Source organism: Chironomus tepperi, unplaced genomic scaffold (assembly GCF_022539635.2).
Source record: "Chironomus tepperi strain 1889 unplaced genomic scaffold, CSIRO-AGI_Ctep_v1 contig_244, whole genome shotgun sequence".
Lineage (NCBI taxonomy): Eukaryota > Metazoa > Arthropoda > Insecta > Diptera > Chironomidae > Chironomus > Chironomus tepperi.
This window is the reverse complement of record NW_027226366.1, coordinates 2,039,049-2,059,466: the sequence shown is the minus strand read 5'-3', so window position 1 is coordinate 2,059,466 and position 20,418 is coordinate 2,039,049. Positions and strand designations below refer to the sequence as shown.

Here is a 20,418-nt window from a genome sequence, read left to right as displayed (position 1 = left end):
AGTTATTTATTTTCGCGGTTCCTCTTATCAGGCTATGATGTGATAATTTTCTTTTTTTTTGCGTATTAATCGATTTTCCACAGAATAAAAAACTATAATTGATTAGTTCTACAACTTTAAAGGTACTATATATTATAGGCTATTGTCATGTCGACTTGTCTTTTTCACCTACAACTAATTACTGTCTGTATCTACTATATAGTTACGTAGTGAAAAGCGATATCAAATTATTGATACAAAATAAGTTGTCCACCTTTGGTAATTGTCGGAAGTTTGTGATTGCGACAGATATGATAAGGTATTTGTTGAGACACTTTTCTGTTGAAATAAGGCTTAAATGTAGAAAGTGAGAAGTGCATTTGTTAATTATTGCAATGGAAATTGTATAGAGTTCTGGAAAAATTTTAGAAATGGAATGTCGGGCAGTTTTATTGAACTTAAATTTAGATTTTTTTATGAAATTGTTAGATTTTATCAACAAATTATGAGTTTGTTTTGATTTTTTTGCAGGAATTAATTCTTTAAAAAATCAAAATAACATTCAAAAGGAGTGTTTACATTGGTAATACTAATTGTGGCTTTGTTTTGTTATGTAGCACATTAATTGAGCAGACTATTTGAAATTCTAACGTTTTATTATAATTTAAATTTCAAAACCTTTCAATTTTTCTATTTTTCATAGTTCTAACCCCCTTGTTTTTCAAAACATTCTTAATTTTTTTATACGGAACAATTTATTGTCTTAAGCACACATAAAAGTACAATTTAGTCAGTGAATCTTCAAGAACAGTTTTTTAAGATGTCAGCCGAATCATCCATTGCAAATGTAAGAGTCCTGTGATCAAATCATCAACACAATAAGAGAAAATACATGAAAACTCCATTTCAAAGTCCGTGAACTCAATTTCTAAAATGTTACATCATGTTTACGGCTTATAAAAGAGCTTAAAAACTTTCCTTGACAGTACAAGGAGAACAAATCGATCCCTAAAAGCTTAAAACATCAAAATCGCTTGACATCAACGAGACAAGGAAGTAAAAAAGCATGTTGAGTTAAAGTAACACCTGATGCATCTATATTAAACAGTCACACTCCCCTAAAGCAAATATCAAGCTTAATGTCAACGATTCCGAATGACAACAAACTCAAAATTTGATAAAATAGAACAGAATGTTCTCAGGCTCAATGTCTATAGATTCGAGAGACCTCCACAACGTAAAAGATAATAGCAACAATACATCATCAAATGTACAAGCTCAATAAATTGTATGAAGTAATTTCTTTGATGACGAAACCTGCCTCTGCCTGTGATACAAGATAAAAGTTTGTAAAATGCCTGAAGTCGTTTAAAAAAAGAGAACCTTGTCTTAATTTATATCAAAAATATCATGTACAGCTGTTTAGAGGAGAAATAAATTGATAAAGATTAAGGAACGACTGTTGACATTTTGAAATACTTGACATCAGCGAACTTTTCAATCCTCAGTCATCAATTTTCTATAAAATTATACTTCAACTGTGCTGTAATTCACAATTTCAATCTTCAAACCATTTATGTACACAAAAGGCAGTCGAACTCCTCCGTACTCATAATGGAAATAAGAACAAGACAAAATCTCACGAAAATTTTCGTTGCGTCCATCGCGCACGACACAATACAATCTCGAAAATATTCACATCCCTACACAGAATAATGTTGAGAGCGCACCAGCATCACTTAGCTTTTTCCGTTGTTGACTGTCGAATGAGAAAGTTCTATTTTACGTCGTGCTGTGTAAAAGTTGGGATTTTTTGAGACAAAATTAATTGAAAATTTGTCAAGGAAAAACTGGAATTAAAATAATTGGAAAAATTAGCAAATTTTTTGTGTTAATCAATAAGAAAAATAAAAGTTTAATTAAATTAGTTGAATAATTGTGTAGACAAGATGGATAGTTTTATGAAACTTAAATCAGAATTTGACAATCTTGTGTCAAAAATCAAAATTCCCGGAGCTGAAGTGAGTATTGAAGTCATTTATCCTCCATTTTTCAGGAATTTTCATTTGAAAATCGTCAACAATTTCCATTTTGTCGTGAAAAAAGGAAAATTTAATGGAAAATCGATTCGATCGTTACATAACATCCAACATTTTCTTTTCATTTTTCTGTGCTGTGCCTTACTTTGAGGTTACGTTGAGCTTTTAGAATGAAAATAATACAAAAAAATCGCTCAATTCTTTCTGCTTAGTCAACTGAGAGAGCATTCCATAGCTTACTCAGTTGAAAGTTCAATTGAGCTTCCGATCAATAGAAAGTTTATTGAGCATTTTACAGTCTGGATGGATTTTTTATATCCATTGTCTTTAGGTTTTTCGATTGAATAGCTTTTCTGTATGGATATTCAAGCTCTTTACGGTTGGAATGTAGAGAAAATTGCTCATGGATCTTGATTTTTGGTCTGCGGCTGTTTTATTCAAAGTTTTTCATTCAAAAAATTGGTTTTTCTTATGGCTGACCAATTTTCATGCTTGAACTACCAAAAATTTACCACAGAACTCATTCCACAAGCTTTTTTCATTATATCCAATGAAGAGCCAGTTATAGAACCATATCAGTCAAATGACTATATTCACATGACACAGTTTGCATTATCAATGTCCTTGAAGTATCATTGACTTTACAGAATCCTCTCTCTGTGTATAAATGTTACACTTTGATATTATTTTGTTACAAACGAGGACTAACGAGACTATGAGAGCATAAGAAAGACTGAAGAGAGTATTGATTATGTATAAATAAACAAAATGGACGTAACCTAAATATTTAGTTGATTTACTTGGCATCAATGGATACAATCTGACGATATTTCATCTCTTTTTATTCCGCTTTAATGGATATAGATTGAAGTGTAACTTATTGGTTTATGGATTGTCTGCGCAATCAATAACTTTGAAGATATGGTAACTGCTGTTGTTAAGCTGTACATTAAGTAGGACACATGAAATTTATTGTTGAGGAAAGTTTCATAACGGTTAATATTTGAAATTTCGCATCTTTTTCTTACCGAGATGAGTAAATTCTTAGTTTGAAATTTCAAATTTTGAATAACCGTTAAATACATAAATCTCTTAAAAGCTCTCAAAACTCAATTAAAACAGCTTAAATTAGTTAAAGTTTTTAATAATACATTCAAATGTACAGAAGATTATGGAAAATTTATTACGTATTTAAGAATCAGCTTGAATTTCCCCAAAAAAATAACAATCACACAGAAAAAACACAACAAAATGTTTGTGCTCATGTGTGGGCGACAATAACACGAATCTGTGACATAATCCATCCTTAAAAATACAATCAGTTTTTGCTGATATAAGATTCTGATTAAGTTTTTTATTCCCATCCGAAGATAAATGAAGTTTTTGCGAAGATAAACTTTTTTATGCTTTCTCACATCCAGATTCATGTTTCGTATTGATTTGAAGCATAAAAAAGTGCGAGTATATGGTGCTTTAGCATAAATTATAACGCCTCCATAAATGAGAATAACAATTGCGTCAACAATCGTCATTATGTTTGCACGACACGTAAAGTATAGCAAAAAAAGAAGCAATTATTTCCAGCTTAATGTAAACGACAAGATTGGAAGGAAGAACAAGAAACTTTTTTGTATATTGTTGTTCCTGAATCAAAATGAAAAAGGAAAGTAGGTCACACGATATAAGCCTAACATATCACAAAATCATTTACGTTGTTCTTATTCCTGATGACGTCATTCACAATTTTTTATGGCTGTTCTTCTTGCCAAGGAAGCAATGGTTCCAAATTTACAAATGTGTGGGTGTATGAATGAATGGAAGAAGCTTCACAACCATAACAGACCTTTCTGCTACTTATAGCTTTAGATTAATTATATTTTTATTTTTTCAAACTTTCACTTCAATATTAAGGCTGTGAGAGGAAGTTGGCAGCAGCAAAAAAAAAGTCGATTGTTATTTCAAGCCGTTAATTTATGCCTCTTACTTAATAGCACATCATCAGAACCAGCAAAAAAAAAGGAACATGACGAAAAGCTTCCGTACCACAAATCTCCCACAATCCACCCACACTATTCAATGTTCTCACTCCAATATCCCCATTTATGGTTCTCTCGTACTTTTTTCTTGTGTATGTACGACAAAACATTTTCTATGCTCCGCCTCATTTCCAACATGGCCGATCTTGATGACGCAATTGTGCTCCCCATTTATCCTATTTTTTCTTTCCTCTATGTTCTCACCATTCCATTGCACTTTAAATATTTTGTGCCACAATAAGAACTGAATCATAACTGCTCTGATTCTGCAACTGTACAGTATTGCAACTTGAGACCAAGAGAAATATTAAAAAAAATTATTTTTGTGAAAATTAATACAGGGCAGTTGTGTTAAAGTTAGTGATATTCTATATTTATCTGATATAGCCACACAATTTTAAGTGATTGTGATATTTTAGGAACAAATAATCTAGTTCTTGTTAAGTAGAAAGTGAAATATATATTTTAGAAATTTATCAAATCCATATCTACAAATTGTTGTTAAAATATAAAGTTTAAAGTCTATTTAGAACCTGAAGTACATAATCAATTATCAAATTTAGAAGACTGTTGTCAAAATATATACGAAAGTTTTCCTTTAAGTAGAAATAATTACGTAATTGAAGGTAGTTATTTATGGTGATGCTATAAATTATGTAATATTAATTATTTCTTCATCATCTTCTCATTACAGAACAGGATGACATCCATTAATCCCAACAATTACAAATTGTCTGATAAGACTGCAAATCTTACAGCACACGGTGAGTTTTATCCTTAATCTACTTAAAATCAAATAAGTTTTGGATCTGAAATTTATAATTTCTTAAAATCCTGACCTGATCTAATTTATCGCTGATTAGGATTTATCAACTTAAACTACAGTATTTGATTTAAACTATGGAATCCTTGAAAGAAAGAATATCCAAAACAATATTGGATATTCATCAAAAATGAAGAATTTTACAATAAATTTGAGAGCTTTACATTTGTTATTTTCAAGATAATAGATTGCATTCTGATGAATTTGTTAGAATTGTTGTATTTTGTAACTGTGGTAAATTTAGTTTAAATAAAACGACTTCCTTACGAATTTATAATTTCACAATAATGTTTATCCTTAAAAGTTCAAAAATATACTGAACTTTTGTATAAAAAAGGGGGTTACAACTAAGTACAATAAATACTATTCAAATATCAAATAACCGTTATAACAATGTATTGCATTTTATATAACAATCTATTTTATCATCAAAGTTAACATTTAAAATTCGGTCAAAAAATTTAAAATTTAATTGAGTTTTAAAATTTGAAAAAATATCGATAAAATCACGGAAAATCACTTTGAACATCCAAATTTGCTTTTTCTGATTATTTGATTCCTTAATATGCAAAAATTTCGTTCATTTGCAATAAATTAAAGCACAATTAAATTAAAACTAGACAATTTACATACCTTAACAAGAAGAAAATTGCAATAAAATTAAATTCATTGCTTAAAATTGTTCCCATAATTCCATTAAATTAAAACAATTTCCATTCATTTGTATGAGTGTTATAATCCCTTAATTGAATGTCGGGCTACGGGCGCCGATTAAACATTTACGATGAGATTTATGTTATATGTTGTACAGCATTTGGCATAATTTCCCATTTATGAAAATTTAACAGTATTTAATGTAGACTGCAAGAAGTAGAGTAGGGAACGAGATAAGCAGGGAAATTGATTTCACTTCCTAACGGGAAGCAAGTCTCATTAATGCAAATCTGTTAAGAAAACGTTTTGTTGTAAATAGAATTTCATTACCTGGAGATTCTTTCCATCATGATAATTCCACTTAAGCTTCTAAAAGAAGTCAGAAGTTTATGACAATTTCCATAAATCAAAACTATATCACATTCCCATTCCCATGACAGCTGTGGCATTAAGAATATGCTACTTTTATTGTATAAGATCCGATTACAATCGTAAAAAAATATGATGTCTTTTTACGTCAGTCCTTGCCCACACTATCAATACCTCATACATCATTCTCAGTCTCTATGCTGACTCTTATCTTCATACTCATATTTTTTGACTAAGGGATTCTTTTTTTATCATACTTCTATTAATAATATAAAAAAGACACGACTATACACAACATGGCACACGTTTTTCCTCTTATTCACAGCATTCTTTTACACATCCTGCGTATTGTGAATGAAATTCAAGAGGGGTTGCAGAAAATGCAAAGACGACATTAAGGTGGAATGGGATATTTTTGAGGTATTAAATCCACAAGCTCTCAAACAAATGGCACAACAAATAGAAATGTTTGTAGCAGAGCAACAAAGCATTTATCCACTTCAGTGACTTTTATTTATAATTCAAATGCTCTCTGACTGGTTTTGCTTTGCTTACTTTGTCATAAAAAAAAATTATTCTTATTGAAAAATATTATTTTTTTCAAGGATGAAAGGAGAAGTTTTGATTTTTTATTTGGGACATGGCAAGTAGGGATGTTGGGATTCTGTTCTGATTCTATTAAGAACGGAATTGTCATTTAAATAAGAATTTAGTCAAGTTAAAATTACGGGTTGTTTGTAAATTAAGCAAAATTTTTGAAATGTCTGAGGTTCAATTCCTTTGATATAACAATATTTAAAAATCATTCTTCGGTTTATTTTTTTTTTTGAATTTCCTAACATTACAGAATTATACAGAACATTGTTGATATTGCTTGAACCAATTCCATATTGACTATCAAGCTTCTACACTCTAACTATCCTTTTTATACCAATTTTCACAGATCCAGTTATAGCAAATTTAGACTTTTTCGAATTTTGTTTGTAAAAGTCAAGTCGAGTTGATTTCAACTTCATATTTGAGCGATTCAATCGACCGAATCAAAATAAGCTGTCACGGTGCCGTCTGGGCAACTTTTAATCTTGCCGTTAATACGGCGACGTGCCTTAGTGAACACGCTATACTATTCAGGATACAAAATTCGTATCAATTTCCAACTCTTCCTTCTTCTTTCATTCCATTCTTATTCACATTTAGCTATAAAACTGATAAAAAGCCTTTAGATTATGACATAAGACATTTTTATCATTCGGATATATCTCCGAAAAATATACGCGAATTTAGTCTTGCGACTAAAGAAAAAGGGAGAATCATTTAGAGCGTGAACTAATGGAATTAAACGAGTGCTTTTGACAGCAACAAAATCTGCTTTTAAAGATTCCAAAGTTATTAGCTTTTTGCCCATTAATTGAAGATTCTTATCGTTTATTTCCCATCCATAAGTAACAATCAACTTTGAAGACGTAAGGCGATTATGAGACACTTAGGAAACAATTAAATGTAGATACATTGTCAAGTCTTGCCAATCCTCGCTTCAAGACAAATTTTATTTCCATTACGATTACATGTGAGGGGTTGTGCTATATAGTCAACCCCTGACGTAAATACGTTGGAATGCTTTTACAACTGTACAGCATTCCATTCCTAAATTTATATATTTTAATCAGATCACACAAAGAAGAAGAAATTTTATTCCTAAAATAACAAAATAAATTCCTTGGATCTGCCTGAAATGTTGAAAATTCATTGGCAATGCGTTTTGGAAATGGAAATTTTTGTGCTAGATGCTTCATACTGTCTATTTCTAGAATTTCTATGTTTCTCTTTAGATGTGGCAAAATTTATAGCCTTTTAAAATTTATGTTCAGTTTGCATAGAGAACTAAAACTGTTCATAAGCAGCACTGCCACATGCTACCACAACTATAGCTAGATCTAGAGCTTATAAACTATTTTAATAGAAATAATAAAATTCAGATTTTCATTCGTTCTACATAATTTATCCATAAAATATGAACAGAACATGGATATGCGCCTCATCTGCCAAAATACATTCTCTACTCCCCGCTGATATACGTCCTTCAACTCAATTGTTTGACAAATTATAGCATTTAATTAAATTTTTTCCTCTCCCTCGACTCTTTTCCGTTCCTGTATCTAATAAAATCATTTTTATGTGCGCAACTAATTCTCTTCCTTATTTTGCTCAGGCAGGCAAACTCAAACTAATGAAAAAGTACGGAAAAAGTTGTTCCTTCATTGTTGCAACTAGAAAAAAGGCAAACATCAACTGTCATTTACAGACTCAGCGATTTATCATAATTTTTATGATTCCACTGACATGATTGCTCTATTAATTTTGTTCCTACATGAGTGACTTTTTATGGGTAGCATATTTTGTGAATGCATGTAAATTACACTTCTCATCATTTTCTCATTTATTTTCAATCTGGATTGTCTTTATGGATTTAATAAAAAATTATACTTTTTGTGGACTACCTTTGGGAGTTGTTTACTAGTTATGACTATTGATAATGGGACTTTTTGTCATGTTTACTATGTTGTGTCACAAAGATTGTCAGTTAAATTCACAGAAAACGGTAAACCACTGGTACGGTACAGGAATGCCACTTTGTCATGCCAGGTGTACCACTATATCGTAGCAGTAGTGTATTTATAGCAGTGAAGGGTAACCTCGACCGAAACCGCACAATTTATACGGTTTTCGGAATTTCCAAACCTTTTTTGAGGCACAAAGGTTGCAGACCACTGCACTATTTCGTGTATTTATAGCATATCGTACTGGCCTTCTTCCTATAGCGCAGTAACCTTCACCCAATCCTAGATTTTTAGGATCTAACAATTAGACGTCATTCACCAACAACCCCACACATCCGAAATATTGATCAAATCTATTATTTTTCCACAACATTAAAATTCAATTTTGATACTAAATCCTTTTGAGTACACTCATCTCAACCATAAAGTATCAAAATAAATGTATTAATTTATTAAGTGCGACAACTTAAGCCTCCCCCTAGAGCGATAAGGGGAGTTGAATGAAGTAATTTTTTCTTGAGGGGTTGAAGTGATTCAATTTTGAGAATGGCAATTTTTTCCTAAAGATTAGCTGCAGTCTATGATGATGAGGGATTTATTGAGTTGCATAGGAGAAGGAATTGAATTTGTGGGGAAATTTGTAAGTCTGGGAATTAGGTTTAGATGCTGAATTAAGAGAGAATCTATGTTTTAATTCTAATAGCACGAGTATTTCCAGTCCGGCGTAGTTCTGTCTTGTTCCCGAATTCGGTTTAAATCCTATATCATTCCATAGTCACATAGCCTGGTTTAGGATGTTCGATCCATGAACAGACTTGTGCTATTCAACAACTATTCGATTAATTTCCAAAATATTTAATAATTGGCTCAACATCCAGAAAAAATAGACCAACTATCCAATAGATTCCAAATACTCATTTTCATGATAAATACTCATACATTCCAACATCCAAGATTATGACTACTTATAGCACTATAATTCCATGTAATATTGAAAAGATTTATCATAGCATAGTTAATTTATCTTCAAAACAATTTCTTAATAAATCTCCATGTCTATTTTGGAAGCTGTTTTTCTTCTTTGTTGCATAACTCGAGTAAACTAATTTATCATGTCGTAATCTATGCCTACTTCTTCGATGACTGAAGATGAAGTTAGACAGCTTAAAAATTCAGAAATGTAAAGGATTTTTAGCAAATATTTGCCAATGGCTAATTAATTTTAACAACTAGGAAGAAGACTGACCTAGGTTCTCATGTTATGTATTCTCATAAACTTTCATAACCTCAAATAATTCCAAATAATGCTGAATTGTTATTAAATCATCAAATCTGTACTCTAAGAACAGATTAATGTAAATAAAATATCCAGAATTCTAACCTCAATAAAGCCTAAATCATCAATATAATTCTAACCTTACTTTTCTAACCTCAAATTTAATTTCTTTTTCTTTACAGAATTGTTGCCTCATTCTGAAACGGCGCAATTGGAGACTCGAGAGTTTCTTCAGAAAGTAACTGACATCCTTTTGGACTATGTTAATGCTACCAACAATAGAGATGAAAAGATCTTGGAATTTCATCATCCAGAAGACATGAAGAAATTACTTGACTTGGATATTCATGAAAATCCAGTTCCATTACAGCAACTGATCTTTGATTGTGCCACAACTCTTAAGTATCAAGTGAAGACTGGTGAGTAGTTAGTCTAGTTTTGATGAATTTCGTTGCTGTGGAAGTAAAGGATCTTTAATGCAAATTTATGGCTGATTAGCAATCAATTTCAATAAAAAAGGAATAACATGGCCGCAAGAGAAGTAGAAAGTGCCATAATCACATCAATAAATGCCCATCAAAATTCAATTTTGGGTTTTGCATCACAAAATCCTTCCCGCAAAATCATTTGTTGATACTATTCGAATAATAAGAAGGAAGACACAATTCAGGAGGGTTCTATTTTAATGAAAATTCCATTCAATATATTATTCTCGCATTTACAACAACAAACTTATGGAACGTCAAAAAGGGGTACGGAGATGATATTGTGTAACATGAAAAATCAGAGCAAGGAATAAGTTTTTATATCAGGTATAATCACATTTTTATTCAGCTCATTCATAGCGAGAACAATATTTGTGTAGATTTTCACTAATCTAATCAATATTGTGTGCACGTGACCTCTCTCGACGAACGGAAGGAGGAAAAAGTCATCCCCTAAATTATTATTTCAATGAAAATTTTTTACGTTCTTACTTTTGGAATGTGAATGTAAAAAGTTGATGAGAATTTCCCAGTTAGAAGTAAGCAGTCTTGTATTTAAGGTTCAGGTTGAGGGGTTTTTTGGGGTCAACTCTACTCCCATTTTGGAAAATTTGTCAATTTTAAACCCCGGTCAGGCTCCAGGTTACCTTTCGCCTCAATCCCATCCTCAAGACTTACTGTCAATGCCAGTGGTGGACAACCTTGGTGGTAAGTCTCGATCAAAGCCACACACGGCATATGGTTCATGGCATTTCCATAAATTTTTGTCTGGTCTATGCCTTTGATTTACGCATTCATATTGATAAGATTATATGTCAGTTTGCATACGAATTACATGCAGTTAAAATTGATGATTGAAAATAAATCATTAGAATCAAGGTTCAAATCCTAATAAATTGTCTTGTAGTTTTGGTTATATTTAATTATTTTTTTTTTAAATTTTTTGGTAAAAACTACAATTTTTCAAAACAATAATCACAAATTAAACTTCCAAATCCAACATTCAAGTCCATTCCTAACTGGGATGCACAACCAAAGAGATCATAGGGAGAATAAACAAATATTTTATTCTTCATCGTGATAATAATTCAATCATAAACATGACTTTTAACGGCACACCACAACACGGTAAAAAGAAGGAAGAATAAAGTATGAATTATGGATTCAAAGGAAGGGCTCGATGACACGATAAATTGAATAGAAAATTATCTATTACAATCATGTTGGTTGCTGGCTGTATTTCTTTGATTTAATATTCGGTTTTATGAACGAATTCATAATTTCCTGTCCTTTGTGGTTGTTGTGCTATTATTAGGACATTTGTTGATATCGGAAGTACTATAAATAGAAATATATGAATGACTTTTACTATACGTTATCGTCTGGTGTAGTAAAAGAAGAAGAAACAATCAAGAAAACAACGAATGAATCCATTCATCCAAAAATATATTCATAAAACAGACGTAGACGATCAATGAGGGTGGTAGATTGTATTTTGATGTTCAGTAAGAACAAAAAAAAATTGAGAAAAATGCTTCCATTTACTCGCACTCGAGGAAGCATCAGGGCATTTACTCACGGTACACTTGCTCGACATAATCGAAGGAACTGAAATTGCAGAATGAAGAAAATAAAAAGTTTCATAAATAATGTTGTTTAAAAAAATGGGATTAGATGATGGGAAGTTATGCTGGATGTTGGAAAAGGAAGCGCAGTTTTTAAAAGAACTTAAAACATTCTTAGTAAGTCTTTGTCTTATTAGACTTAGAAGTTATCGATTTGATTTTGCCTGATTTGGCATTTTGATGCTTCAAGTAACGCATGGAAGGAAATGACGGCTGAACAGTAGTCACTTCGCCTTCAAGGTGCATGACTTCTTTTTTGGGTTCCATCATTGAAATGGCAATGCAGCCGTGTCCTGACAACTATGTTCCCATCCAGGTTACTTGTTCTTTTGTGTTGTTTACAGATTAGAATAGACAAAATTAGGATTCGAACCTAAGAATTGTACTGATTTTTGGAAGTTGTGAACGAACTCCTGTCAGGACTGCTCCGACAATCTGCAATCCTCCACAAACTCATTTCAACAAACATCCATTCCAATCCAATTGCAAGCAACTTTAAAAGACAAATCGTTTTAAACATTAAACATCACATTTATTCCTCTATGCAGTACTTACTGTATTTAATTGAAAAATTTTTGAAATTCCAAACGAGAATGTTTGTTATTATTATTTAAAGTTCCTCGATGCTGCTAGCTGCTGTTGTTGAAAAAGGGGAACAATTCCTTGCTTCCTTCATGTGATTTTTAAATTACATTCCGCTTCTCTGAGCATCTGATGCGATTTTGTGATCGGATTTGTGTGTCTAATGCAGGGCTTAAAAGTTCATTTCCCTCATTGCTGTTTATAGCTGCAATTTTTTTAATTCAACAACCCTGCATTAAACAATGTGTCTATCTAAACGTATGATGATTATGTCAAATACTGACATGAGATTACCGACTTATTTCCACTTTCATTCATTAAAAGCATTCCAATTTCACCCTATGACTATGAATATTTCAAGAGATTCCTGAGAAAATCTCTCACAGGGCGATTATTCCGATACATTTGGTACAGCATCGAAATTAAATTCTTATTACTCATGCCATTATTTTGCATATTGCTCATCATTCCTCTTTTCAACATTTTCCAGGCCACCCTCATTTCTTTAATCAGCTCTCATGTGGGTTGGATCTCGTCTCAATGGCTGGCGAGGTAAGTACAAAAGGATATAAAATTTGTGTACATCTTAATCAAAGTAAACAATTTCTCATTCATAGTGGTTGACTGCAACAGCAAATACAAACATGTTCACCTATGAAATTGCTCCGGTTTTCATTCTTATGGAGAATGTTGTGCTGTCTAAAATGCGTGATATCATTTGGCCAGGTTATGTTGGTGGTGATTCAATTTTGGCACCAGGCGGTTCAGTTTCTAACTTGTATGCCTTCCTTGCTGCACGTCATAAAATGTTCCCAGGATATAAAGAACATGGACCACGTGGACTTCCTGGTGATTTGTGCATGTTCACATCTGATCAATCACATTATTCGATTAAGTCTTGTGCATCGGTTTGTGGATTGGGAACTGAAAATTGTGTTATGGTTCCATCTGATGAAAATGGTAAAATGATTCCACATGAATTGGAACGATTGATTTTGGAGCGTAAAGCACGCGGACAAATTCCATTCTTTGTTAGTGCCACTGCCGGTAAGTAATTCAAATTAATTATTTTAAGGATGAATCGTCAATTTCATTATTTTATTTAGGAACAACTGTTTTGGGGGCTTTCGATCCATTGGATCCAATTGCTGACATTTGTGAGAAGTACAACTGTTGGTTCCATATTGATGTAAGACAATTTGACATAAAAATCAATAGAATTGAACTTAATACATTTCCTATTTCAATGATACAGGCTGCATGGGGTGGTGGATTACTTCTATCAAAGAAACATCGACATCCACGCTTGTCGGGTATTGAAAGGTAAGGGAAATAATTTGTGATATACTTTTAATTACGACAATGACAAAGGATTGACATTTGAATGCTTCCTTTCATTCAACTGCTGTTCATTTAACCCTGAAGCTGGATTTTTAATCATTGTTCCTTTTTTTTGGAATTTATGGCAATTGCAATAGTAATTGTGCTGTTTTTCAATAGCAGAATCGGTCATAAAATGCAGATCTCGACCACAGAAGTGCCAGTGACAGAAAAATCAATATTTATGTTTCAAGAGCTTATGCTTATGCTATTCTTTCTTAGTCTGATTGATTATTGTGGCTTTCTTATCATGAACTTGTCTATTTTCTTTCCTTTACGAGCATTTCCCTATTCATATTCCTATTCTTTTCATCCCAGTTCCTTTTTTAAACATCGATTATTTATGTTAGGATTAAATTTTATGGACATGAATAGATCCTTCGAATGAAGGGGAGAAAATTGATTATGTTTTTATAGGCAAATGTGAGCAATCTTAAAGTAACATTGTCAGGAGAGAGCTGTAGCTCATAAAAAAACAGAACTAAGACTTTAATGGATAATGAAAAAAAATCTGAGTGAAAAATTCACTTAAAAGCATTTTAAAACCACAATTTTGCGTAATTAGATGTTGATCCAGCATGATTTATGGGATTTTTAGTCTCATGATTATGAATAGAACAATTAAGCATAGCGCTGATGATGATGAAACAAATTTTAAACTCAAATTAATTAATGGCACGTGCTAAGTGCTTGAATTTGACACTTTATAGAGCCACACATTGATTAATTGACGTGCTGTTTTATTATTTAAGTGTGACTTTGCTTCTTTCTCTCTTTCTGGCTGAATGAGGGTCAAATTTAATTTTGAGAAACAAATTCATCAAGTCATGAAGTCTAATTTTACAGAATTTTCATTAAATTGATGAAAAATTGGGTTTGATAAAAAATGATTTGGAATTCCAATAAAGTTTTGAATTGAAAGCGTGAGTTTGAAGTCCATTCGGTATTTTAAATGAATGTTCATTAATAAGGAATGTCAAAAATTCTCGATTGATGATTGGAATTGGAAATTTTGATTCTGTTCCTTTATCATTCTGTTAGAATTCATTAATATTGATGCTCATATTTGGTGAGAATGTATCAACGGTATTTTGACATTTGAATTATATTTTCAACCACAGTTAGTTGATTTTCAGTTTCATAGTTTCAAGCCCTTTTAGTACAAATATTTAGTTTGTTTATAATCGTCAAACAGTAAACATCAGTTTGTTAAAATCAACTTCATTGCTCTTATGCTGTACAGCATTTACTTATCTAAAGCAGATTTGACAAATAATTTGGATAAATTGTGACAATTTATGTAATTCTGCTGGATATTTTCAAGAGATAATTCTTCCTGGATCATCAAAATCAAACTTTCATTTGTTCCTTAGATTTAAACGGTATGTCAGGAAGCTTGTAGAGCATGAACTCAATTCTTCTATATTCAAGCACAAAACTTTTAAAAAACGAGGTAAAAATTCCATCATAACCACAAAAAGTTACAAAAGAACCATAAACCCTTAAAAATATGCAAAAATTCTACCGTGTATTCAAAAACTCTTTCAATTGCTCTTAACCCATTAAAAGCTTAACTCAGCGCTTACAAAGCGTGATGAAAATGGTTTAACTTTTTAATTTTTAAAGCATTTCCATTCATTCTGAAAGTACCTGATGTATGAAATCCTCTCATGAATGAAATACTTTTTTATGTCGTAACAAAAACAGCGACGAAAAAAAAAATCTGCAACATATGTTGCCGACATATGAGTATGAAATGGGCGTCTATATCGCATGCAAACAATTAATCATGCTCTCGTAAAAATGAAACATCTTTTTAGTGCAATAAATACACGACGAATACATATCAGCAACAGAAGTGTCTATTTTTTGCAGTAATCTCAATCATTCTCAAGTTGCCAGAGAAGTGTCATCATTTTATGTCTATTATATGAATCCTCTTACTGCCGCAATTTGTTTGAGAATAGTAAACATTGTCTAGATCTCTCCCACTACAGCTACTGTTAATATTATTCAAATAAGAGGGTTGTTGCTGTTTTCAACGTGTGCTGCATTCAATGACTTTTCCTTCTTTCGTTTTCCCCTCTGTTTAAAGCTAATTGCAAAACTGAGGGTGGAATAAAAAATGAAAATAGGGAAAATTTTATTTCCTATATACTGGAATTAGGGTTAGAAAACTTTGGTTTGGTCGTTTTGTCCAAAAAATGAATTTTGAAAATTTTGAGGTTATGTTACAAAATTTTGAGGCTAAATTGAATTTTTTATAATAATTTGAATTTAAAATGAAAACATCATAGTAATCTAAGATAGTTTTGAGGTTAGATATGAAAATTTTGAGGTTAGATCACAATTTTTTGAGGTTATGTCGACCTGCATCACTTTAAATCATTCCATTAAGCTTCACTTCTGAATAAACAATGATAAATCCAAAAATTCCCATTAAAAATTCAATCAACAGACACAAAATGCGTCCACAATTCCCCAGAACAATGCATCGTTGCGCTTCATGCAAATTGAAAATTAAAAATTCCTCAATGTATTGAAAGTGTCACTGAGCAAACAGTTGATAAGGGGTTGAAATATATACCGTTTGTGGGGGAGAGGTATTGAATGATGAATATTCTCATGTGTCTATTTATATTTAAATTTTCATCTGAGACTCATTTTTGTGTGATTTGAAGTTGATTAATTTTAATTTCTTGTATAAACATTGAATTAATTTTTTATTCATAAACACACGTAATCTTATTTTTCTATGAACAGATCACATTCAGTCACATGGAATCCACACAAGCTGATGGGCGCTCTTTTGCAATGTTCCACAATCCATTTCAAGGAAGATGTGAGTATTATTTAATATATGAAAATAAATCAACTTTTTCTTGCTTGTCTGAAAATTAATTTTATGTTGAGGCACAATATGTTGCTCGACATTACAATTGGTCACAGTTGTTTGACTGCTAAATGAGGATTTTCTTTTCTGCTCAACTAACGTGAGGGGAAAAATCTCATAAATTTTGCATCATGAGAAATGAAGAAAAACTTACAATTTTGTTTTGTGAATAAATTTCAGGGCTTATTGCTTAGTTGTAACCAAATGTCAGCCGAATATCTCTTCATGACTGATAAGCTTTATGATATTCAGTACGATACAGGCGATAAAGTTATTCAATGTGGACGTCATAATGATATTTTCAAGTTGTGGCTTCAATGGCGTGCCAAGGGTGATACTGGATTTGAGGCACACATAGATCGATTGATGGACCTTACACAGTATGAAGTGAAACGAATTAAGGAACAATCTGATAAGTTCCATTTGATTATGGAGCCTGAATTAGTCAATGTTTCATTCTGGTACATTCCAAAACGTTTACGTGGCGTTCCTCATAGTGCTGAAAAGGAAAAGGAACTTGCAAAGGTAAGATTGACATCATAATTGTTAATAATCTGATACTCACCATTTAACTCATTATTTAGATCTGTCCAATCATCAAAGCCCGCATGATGCAAGCCGGAACATTGATGGTCGGCTATCAACCTGATGACCGTCGTCCAAACTTTTTCCGATCAATTATCTCATCAGCTGCCGTGTTTGAAAAGGATGTTGATTTCATGTTGAATGAAATTGATCGTTTAGGTCAAGATTTGTAAATATCTTCCCTAGACATAAACACGCACCAGTTGTTCCATTATAGTCATTAATATCGTTAGCGAATGTAATTCACACCATTCATTATCCTATTATTATTCAACCAAAATTATTGAGGCAACCAAAAAAAAATATTATATAATCCGTAAAAATACATATATCTAGCAGCCTCATCTCCAATTATTTTCTTGTTCCTTATTTATGAATGTCTGTGAGTGTACGATGGGCCGTGAAATATTAAACTAAACAAAAATACTTTAAAAGAGATGCTAGGCTATAACATAAATTATAGGAAAGTTATTTTATTCAACCAAGCAAGTATCAACTTGGATGCATATCAAAATTAACTCTCAATCTCATATATAACTTTTAAGATTTCTGTTAAAAAATAATATTTATTGTTGAGTTTATTGATTAACTTAAGTTCTATGATATTAAAGTATAATACTCTATTTCATCGCAGAACATATCTAAATTTAACAGATAATATAATAATGTTGATTTAAATTTGTTAAAAATGTAAATTTATCAAATTTTGTTGTTTTTCTTTTAATTTTTACCTTGTTCCTTAATTCCTTTTGAATCTTTGAATGAAAAATCCTTTGATTTTCACAAATAATGCCTATGAATTGAATAACTAGTTGGAAAAGTCTTGGAAAACTCTAATTTTCCTCAACTTTTGCAAAAAGTTTCTATTTGAATTGAGAAATTGATGCGAAATTTTTGCTTCACAAATAACCGTTATTTTGAATTTTAAGAAATTTCAAATTTATTTCGTCCGTTATTCTTGCAAAAAACATGTTAAATGCTATTTTTAAGTGAAATAAATTAATTCATCAGTTACTATAGAAAAATTTCACACCAAAATTCTCAATATTTGACATATAAAGAATTATAATTAGTAAAATTAAATGAAAAAATTGTAGAATTTTTAATTGAAGTTAATTGAATTAACGGTCATCAAAGCACACAAAATTATAAAAATTAAGTATTCAATTAACCTATAATAAAGAATAGATTGTATAACACCCTGTGTTGTAAAATGAGAATTATAAATTAATTAAAGAATGAAAACAAATGTTCAAAAAAAAATGTGAGAATTTCGGTTCATAAGATTAATGAAGGATGGAATATAATACAAAAGATAGATGTGATAATTTTTGGTCAATTTTTAATTTAATTTCAAATGCAACCTTTTCGCTCACTCAAGATCCGTTTCCACAACGAATAAAATGATGATTATTAGAGTACTTCCAAAAAAAAGAAAAAAAATGAAAATTATCCAGCAAGAAAATATCTCCACATATATCATCATGTACTTACATATAAGTTGTAAATTTAGTTTTAAAAACTGATGAGAAAAAATACTATTGTCAAGTTATAAATCCTATATAGAGTCAATTAATTAATAGTTACAATGACTTGATGAATTTTGAGTTTATGCTCATTTTCATCAAGTCTTTTAGATTTTCTTCTTTTCTTTGCATGACAAATTTCTCGTTTCCCGCAAAAATCAATTAACAACGACTGAAATTATGGAAATGATAACAAATTTGCAATGAAATTCGGAATATTTAAGGTTATTGCAATATTTTTTAATTTAATTTAAACTTTTTCTTTTTAACCTTTTAATTCGTCATGTTCTTAGAGACATTTCGTCATGTGTAGATCGCAATAATCGATAAATTACCTGAAGTATTAACAAAATTAATATCTTCAGCCAAAAAAAGACGTTTAGCTGTAAATTTTTAAATGAAATGGAAACGCTTTTAAAAAAGATTTGTTAAATTAAGTAAATTCAATATTTTTTTGTTGATTGCATTGAAGTTTGGGAAATTTGAATTGTTAACGGAAAATTTGGATTTAAATTTGTGAAATCTAGGACGATTATTGAAGCTTTGAGAGAATCTAGAGAATTTTTGAAGAAATCTAGTACAAATTTGAATATTTTAACAAGAATCTAGTACAATTTTTGTAAAAATTCAAAGAATGTCCTAGTTTTTGAAATTATAATCTAGATTACTTTTAAATTCTACATAACGTACTAGATTAAAAATATTCAAATTTAATTTTTAACGATCAAATTCACTCAAACTTCATGCAAAACATTCATAAATCAAGAGATCTGCCAACAGAATCTCTGATAAAAGAAAATAAATGATATTATTATTCTATAAATTAAATATAAATATAATTTAAAAACATTTGTACATATAGAAATGGAAAAGACCTTTACAGATCAATTATTGAAACTTAAATTGGCAATTAATAAACAAAAAATAATAAATTTTTTAGTTTAGCACAAAATTAGGAAGCGAATTTTTAAAGTATTTCAATGTTTATCATTAAAGTATTTAAATTTTCAATTCTTAAGTACGATTATCAATTAAGCACTAATTAACTATGTCATTTAATTATCAATTGTTAAATTTTATTTGCAAAAACACAAGAAAAAGAAAGAAAAAATATTTAGAAAGAAAGCTTCTATTTTTGCTCATATATTCAAGCAGTCAAGTATATAAATATTATATTTAAATGAAAATTGATAAGGCCGTAACTGAATGTACGCCGACTATAATAAATTAAATGACAACAAAAATCACAAAAGTCTTCCAAAACTAAAAAAATTTAAAACTTTAATGCGTGATATAAAATTCACATGAAAAATGTTGTTCAATGGAATCATCATCCACATTGCCATACGTCGTAGTGATGATTTCCATAAAAATCTTAATTAAAAACGTAATTTAAAAAAAAAATGATAATTTAATTGATAATTAACAAGAATAAAGAAAAATCTATAGATGTTTTATGTGTTGTTGATGCCGAAAAATGTTATGCGGATTGCCTTTAAACAGCGGTCAGCATATGGTTGAATAAAGAAGTATATTATTGATGCAGAAAGAAATATGAAATAAATTAAAGAATAAAATAATCGAACAACAAAAACTGAGTCTTTTTAC

The 20,418-nt window shown here is 30.8% G+C and overlaps 1 protein-coding gene across 2 annotated transcripts; it reads left to right on the top strand.

The window, feature by feature from the left end:
* Positions 1 to 180: 180 nt before the first annotated feature.
* Gad1 (glutamate decarboxylase) lies at positions 181 to 20,398 on the top strand. Of its 2 annotated transcripts, XM_070641234.1 has the most exons (11): positions 181 to 298; positions 748 to 2,000; positions 4,749 to 4,818; positions 9,917 to 10,153; positions 12,917 to 12,978; positions 13,044 to 13,473; positions 13,533 to 13,615; positions 13,682 to 13,749; positions 16,570 to 16,648; positions 16,880 to 17,224; positions 17,284 to 20,398. In XM_070641234.1, exons 2-11 carry the CDS (start codon positions 1,929 to 1,931, stop codon positions 17,455 to 17,457), a joined length of 1,620 nt encoding a protein of 539 aa, XP_070497335.1. In that variant the 5' UTR covers positions 181 to 298; positions 748 to 1,928; the 3' UTR covers positions 17,458 to 20,398. The 2 variants fall into 2 exon arrangements, with proteins under 2 accessions (XP_070497335.1, XP_070497336.1); XM_070641235.1 differs by lacking the exons at positions 181 to 298; positions 748 to 2,000 and adding an exon at positions 4,545 to 4,680.
* Positions 20,399 to 20,418: the final 20 nt, after the last annotated feature.

Bases quoted from the DNA above. Each gene is read 5' to 3' on its own strand.
- Gad1 (XM_070641234.1), top strand. From the start codon at position 1,929: ATGGATAGTTTTATGAAACTTAAATCAGAATTTGACAATCTTGTGTCA. The intron at 10,154-12,916 runs GTGAGTAGTTAG...AACATTTTCCAG, and splicing joins TAAGTATCAAGTGAAGACTG to GCCACCCTCATTTCTTTAAT. The intron at 12,979-13,043 runs GTAAGTACAAAA...TCTCATTCATAG, and splicing joins TCGTCTCAATGGCTGGCGAG to TGGTTGACTGCAACAGCAAA.